At 31.5% G+C, this 6,810-nt stretch overlaps 1 protein-coding gene across 1 annotated transcript in view; it reads right to left on the minus strand.

The window, feature by feature from the left end:
- LOC129913040 (transforming acidic coiled-coil-containing protein 1) overlaps nt 1-5,140 on the minus strand; it is a 40,536-nt gene extending 35,396 nt beyond the window's left edge. Inside the window, exon 1 of the mRNA XM_055991395.1 lies at nt 4,920-5,140. Coding sequence (XP_055847370.1) covers nt 4,920-4,979 — 60 coding nt within the window. The 5' untranslated portion in view covers nt 4,980-5,140. The remainder of the gene's footprint in view (nt 1-4,919) is intronic.
- Nucleotides 5,141-6,810: the final 1,670 nt, after the last annotated feature.

Raw genomic sequence — 6,810 nt, forward strand, 5'->3', positions numbered from 1 at the left:
GGAAATTATTTAAATGGAAATTCGAACAGATCTAATTTGCGATATTATTTCATTTAGACTGCAGTGAAAACAGGCTATTAGTTGCATTGCCTTTAGAAGAAAATAAGTTGTCTTTTTTAGGAAATTAAGGCCCATTTTCTTCACTGTTGCTCAACTTGAAGCAAACTTGAGAGTTGGTGAACTTGAGAGTTGACTTCAATTAGAGAGTTCAAACACAAGTTGAACATTTGTTTTCTTCACTTTTTTTTCTCAACTCTCGAGTTTAGAAAACAGAAGTTGGCCAACTCTCAGTTTAAAAAAATATCCCTAGGATATTTGTGACAGTTTATATTTGAAAAGCAATGTATGTGTCATTTGAATGGAATCTTTGTGTTCAAAATGTCAGCTTTGTTTTAAAAATAATTAAAAATCTGTATTTAACATCGTTAAATTTTGTTTTTCGAGTGGTAAAATGATTTTTAAACAAATGAATTTATTTTAAAATGTGTGTGTGCCGCGTGACGTGTGATAGCAATCATTTTGAAGTAATATACAAAAATCGGAAGTAGAAACACATTACAAGACGTTGGAACAGTAGCTTAAAGAAAAATAGTTTATATACAAGTTAAAAACAAAAAACGTATCCGCAGTACTTTTTTCTTTTTTATTTTAACATTGGTATTGTTGTTACAATCAATTCTATGATAATATTAAAATTAGTAAGTAAGTAAGTAAGTAAGTAAGTAATTCATTTATTGGTTTGTTTCTTTAAATACTATTTACAAATTTTTACAATGAATTCTAAAGCTTTGGCTTTGCCGTCAGCTCGGTTGGCAAATTTAAACGATAATTAAAAAAAACATACATTTACATTATCAAAAAAGAAAAAAAGGCAAAAAGTAAATAAAAATGACTATAAATATTCAGTTACAAGTAGCATCCTATATTTTAAAACGTCTTTCAGAAAAAGATAGAGTTTCTTCCATGTACACATAGAATTGTTTAGCAGAGAGATTGTTTCTTGAAGTGTAAAAGTTCTCTTTCCAAAGAACGAAATTCGTTGTTGTGCAAATATTGGACAAACACTTATAAGGTGGAAGCAGACTTCTTTCGATTTAAGATTACACAGTGAACAAAATTGGTTGAAGCTGTTATTATATGGCGTTCCATTAAGTCCAAGAACTTCGCACCTCGTCTTAAATATTAAAGATATTTCTTTGTAAGTGAGCGCATCATTGAAATAATTTGCTTCCAAAAGGTTCAGCTTTAAAATTAGTATTCAACATTATTAAAATTAAGAAACAAACAACTATAGGTGCTCTGTCCAAAAAAAAAAAAAAAAAATTGTCGGTACAGGAAAGATAGGACATTTGCATATCACTCTAAGTCATGGCTTTTGAATAAGTCTATCAAAACAAAAAGCTCACATAGCGATGCCGTATTATGCATAAAATGTTTCAAGTTTGATCAGCTTGTAGGTATAATTTCACAATTACAAATATTTAAAAGAAAACAAAAGAAAGGTTTATCTTCAGTAAATTTCCTGAAGGCCCATTGCAGTGCATGTTTAAAATGTCCACATTAGCTGCGTTCCTTTGGAAATATTTATCTACTTTTTAGTACTTAAAACTACTTTGATCTACTTTGCTATACTGAAAAAGTAGTTCAAAGCAGCTTTAAGTACTAAAAAGTAGATAAATATTTCCAAAGGAACGCAGCTATTATCTCTTTTTCCAAAAAAAAGTCCACACGACTGCTTTTTTTTTTTTTTTTTTTTAAAGCTGGAAAAAAGCATAAATTCTGAAAGCTTTCACAATATAGAAAACAATAGAAAAAGGAGTAGCTTTTGAAGGAAGTTTACCAAAGGTAACTCTTATATAATATTGTGAATACTTCTTCGATGATAGAGCATTCTGCCACCGATCGTGTTCAGATAGGTCATAGGGGATGTACGTGTAAAAAAATGTGTCCGTTTAAAATCATTCACATAGGGTATTCACTACCTTGTTTCTCTGATTAAGGAAAAAAAAAAACAAAAAAAAAGACCGAACCTTTTTTTTTAAACTGTCTTTAAGGTCAAATCAAAAATGGCCCAACTATAATAGGCATGAGCTAACATTGGCTCACGTAAAAATGGCATATGCAAGTGAGCGAAAACACACAATCCCATAAGGGTACGTTCAAAATTCCTTAAGCCGTGCGCTCTCTGTAAATTTCTCAGAATTTATTTTATTATATTAAAAAAGGATTTAAAAACGAAATTTTTTTCGCCTAAATGTGGAAAAAAGATCACCCTTCCATATGATTTTTGTTTGAGAAACGGCAACCCTAAGAATTTTTTGACATCTGTTAACCATGGCCATTTTTTATACCGGATTCGGAAGCAGCGACCCCGAAAACCCCTAAGTGCCCCTGAAAATAGAAAACGTGTGTGACGTTAGAAAGTCACACCCGTTACATCTTATTTGAAGATGCTCTCAGACAGCACAATAGTTAGAATACTTTATTAGAAACAATGAAACAAATTTAGTTCAAAAGTTAAATTAAGACAAATATTTCTTATTAATTCAAAATTTGGTACCATATTTCTTCCTAATTATATTAGGCGTCTTACAGCTTGTTTTTACTAGAGGTCAAATGAGATAATTTCACAAATTTCGAATGTCAAATTGTATAATTGTATAAGTGAAGATAATAAAGTCAATAATAATATCAGATATAAAAAAATTAAAAGAAACGTAAAAACTTTGCGTTAAGTCAATTTTCCTAAATCCTGGCAAATCCTCCCCCTTCTACCCTACTTATGATCAAAAATGAAGCATCTTGTAATCCTGACATCAACGAGAAATCTCTGACATCATCCGTGACAACAAATGACCACTAAGTTGAAAAAAAGCGGTAGTTGTTCGTCCAGCACTTATAGAATATTCTGAATTTTTGACAATTTACAGGAAGTATGCATTTTAACAGCAGCTGAAATGAAGTTACTAGGTGTAGTAAATAGATTCTTCTTCTTCTTCCTTTTTCTCGGCGCTGTTATGATCTCGATGTCGAGGGGATCATAACTATCCCACGTTACTGCTTCACACTAGTGATCCGCTTGTGGGGTTCGCCGGGTTGACCTCAGAAATCGTCGGCAAGCCTCCCGGTTTTGTATTGTTCCATTTCTAAGGCCAACTGAATGCTGGTGTTTTTGCATTTGCTTGTACCAGGAGTTTTTAGGCCTACCTTTCTTATTATTTCGTGTTGGAACGTTGTATGATATTGCTTTTTTGACGGGGTTCTCAGGATCTCTCCTTTGAACATGGCAATCATAAACAAAAAATACCAAGACTGGAAAATTTCGTACGTCTTTCCCCCAAAAACCCTTTTGTGTACAGTGCTGTCTGTGAATATATGTGAAAGCCACCACGTTGGTAAATGACGTTAACACGCACACATTTATAGATTCACGACATTCACCACACATCCAACACGAACACAACGATAGGTTCACGACATTCACCACACCTCCCAGCTTGTAGGCAAACGTCAGTTGACCGCCGAGTTTCCAGTCTTGGTATTTTTTGTTTATGATGGCAATACCAACTGAGTCGGTCGTGTTCAATTTTTTGGTGTAGTAAATAGATTAAGAAGCAAAAAGATTTCACGTTATAAATAACGTCTTGAACAAAATGGACCACCGATTTAGCCGGTTCTATTGTCATATCATTCGAAGAAGAGTCTCTAAAAGGCAGTAGCATGCAAAGTTAAAACACAATCGCGTAAAAGCAAGCCCAAAAACTCCTAAAAAAAAAAAAAAAAAATACAACGAAACCTGCATTCATTTGATTTCAGACATGCAACAAAACCGAGAGAAATAAAGACGTTTTCTGAGGTCAACTTGTAAGGCTGTAAAGTGAGAAAGTTTATCAGAAGAACGATAGTAGGTATTTTTTTATAAAATCTATTAACACGTTACCTATAAGGTTTCCAATAATATCAACAACTTATTTAGGTTAGTGAGTCTCTTTAACTGGCTAGACACATCATATAAAAAATGTCCAACCCCTAATCGGTCAACTAAACACAAGGTAAATGAACCAACTTCCACCTAGTTTAAGCAAATAGCTATACAAAATCAAATCACACGCAAAACGACCTTAATAATTCCATCGTCATGAAACCTTATTGATACCTGAGACAAATAAGTCAGTTTTTAAACTAAATACCTTTGTCAGCAGCTATTATTGATTTATGCAAAATATAATTTAAATCGATTTTATCAAAAGACAATTCGACATGATTTTTATGATCACCACAAAACCATTTACAAAATCACCCTTTTTACAATGTATTTAAGATTTATTCTACATTTTAAATCCAATTAAAATGCGAATTGAGAACAGCTGATTGATGCAAGGTGACGGTATGGGCAAGTATTCTAGAGCTTTAAGAATAATAATAATATACAAATACAAACCTTGTCCAAAGGGAAGCTGCAGAGAAGAAGAATGCGAAGTGTAAAAAAGATTATCGATTTTGTTCACTTTTTTAACTGAATTTAAACAATGTTTTTTTGTAATTCAAATTTTGATTTTATAAACAAATACTTTGCGTGTGTATAAAAACACTTTAAATTTATTTATTCATAAAAATTGACAAAAAAAAATAAATTCGCAAATTATGTTTTTTTGACTTATTTTGATTTGAGAGACAGCTTTGGCATGAAAAATGTCCTTTGCTGTGGCTGGTACGTCTACTGTGTGGGAAATAATATGGCAAACCCAAAAGAGAGAAATGTCGTCGTAGTATTTTTTTGAAGGAAGGATCTCAACAGGGCGCATGGTCATTCTTTTATGAATTTGGCAGTTGTTTAAATAATGACAACTTTGCAGTTAAATATTCCGTTGGATAATTATAAACTTTGTTTTATAAATAAGACAAAAATTCGAACTTACAGTTTCATTGGAATTGATCTCTTTTAAAGCCGGTCGACCGAAATTTTCCTCTGAATCCATGTTATTTGCTATTTATTTATGAACTTTTGGTAACACAATAGATAGATGGTTTATTTTTAATAAAACTTTTGCCGCGCACACACACAATTTTTGTTTGAATATTTGATTAAAAATAAATTTGCAATTCCGATGCAAGCAAAAAATAAAGTTCCGTTGCATAAAAAAACAAATTCGATTTGGATTTGCAATAGCAAGTTTTGCCAACATAACGCGGAAAAAAAATTTCCCTCAAAGTGACATCTAGGCGGCAAAATGAAAATGACATGATTAATTTCCCTTTAGGTTGGAAGCGCATTTGATTAAAAACTAATTGAACATTTACATGAGTGAAAACTTGCAAGTAGTTTTGCGATTGTGTTAACAATAACAAAGATCTTCAAAAAAGTAGATTGTAAAAGAAAAAAAGTACACACATTACGCTAGTGACATACTCACGAAAAAGAGTATAACAAAATGTATTTGAAACTATTGGTCGTTTCAAATCAAAAGTCCCATGGAAAATTGAGCAAAAATAAAAAAAACTCATTCGCTTACTGGAAGGAAGCATTTATGAGGCAGCTGAACTTTTTCCAAAATTACGATAAAATAACGAAGAACAGTTCTTGATATCCCTATTTTAATTAATTGGTCTGTCTGTGAGATTCATTGGGTTAGCCTCAGAAAGCGGAGGCAAGTCTCCCGGGCTTGCATCACTCCATATCGGCGGGCAATACAAAAAAACATATACAATTATTTAATTATTTATCATTTGAAGGCAGTTGGGATAACTTTGCCGAAGATATTGTTATAGGACTAAGTGAAGATGGACCAGAAATGTCCAGTTTATATGATAGCAATTCATAACTTTTCACATCTTTTCATTTGTATAATTGGGCAGTAAATATCTTATTTTTATTTTTCAATTATTATTTATAATTAATAATAATTATTTATTATTCAATAATTATTTATTAAACAAATTCAGATTTTTCGTTTGTTTATTTTTTTTTTTCTCTAGAAATTCTTTCATTCAAACAAGCATGATTTCCCAACTAACATTTCAGCTTCGGTTAAGGTATTACAAAAGCTACATTTCAGCTTCTTTTAAACTTAAGTAAGGTTGTTGGGCATGGAAAAAGGAGAACGTTATACAAGTTTGACCCTCTATAAGAAGTTTAAACGAAGCTTTACCGAAGCTCTACCGAAGCTTTGAGATTTGAGACAAAAAAAAAAAAATTCTTTTTTAACTGGTTTTTATTTGATTTTTATCTTTAGACCTGAAATTATATATATTATTCCATTAGTTTTTAGTATATCTATTGATAATAATTTTAAAAGTATATAACTTTTTTTTTACCTCACCCAGGAATTGAACTTTGTACCTACTTGGTGGCAATCCGCCACTCAACCCACTCGGCCATCCTAGTATATTAATAAATGAAATCAAAAACTTAATCAGTTCAAATAGCAGAAAAATGTCAAAAAAAAATATATGAGCTAAATTATTCAATGTCAAAACCAAAAAGTGTCCGAGCTAGATTATTCAATATCACAACAAAAAATCAAATACTAAACTTGGTAATTTCTGTAAACCTTGTATAAATTCATTAAGCAGGCTTTTCCGAAAACAAGCTTTTTTCGTTTAAGTTTCTTTAACAGCATTTAAACAACTTATTAGAAGTTGTTAAACAAGTTCGAACTTCTATAAGCAATTAAATTCTGAAGCAAGCTGTATAAAAAGTAGTACCTGCGAGATCTCAATTTATAGAAGCTGTTGTGCTAGTTGGGTTGTTGTTATTTTTGAGTTGATTTGTAGCAATGAGCCAAAAAAATTGAGTTTTTTGTTTATTTG

The sequence above is a fragment of the Episyrphus balteatus genome, chromosome 3 (assembly GCF_945859705.1).
Source record: "Episyrphus balteatus chromosome 3, idEpiBalt1.1, whole genome shotgun sequence".
NCBI classification, from domain to species: Eukaryota; Metazoa; Arthropoda; class Insecta; order Diptera; family Syrphidae; genus Episyrphus; species Episyrphus balteatus.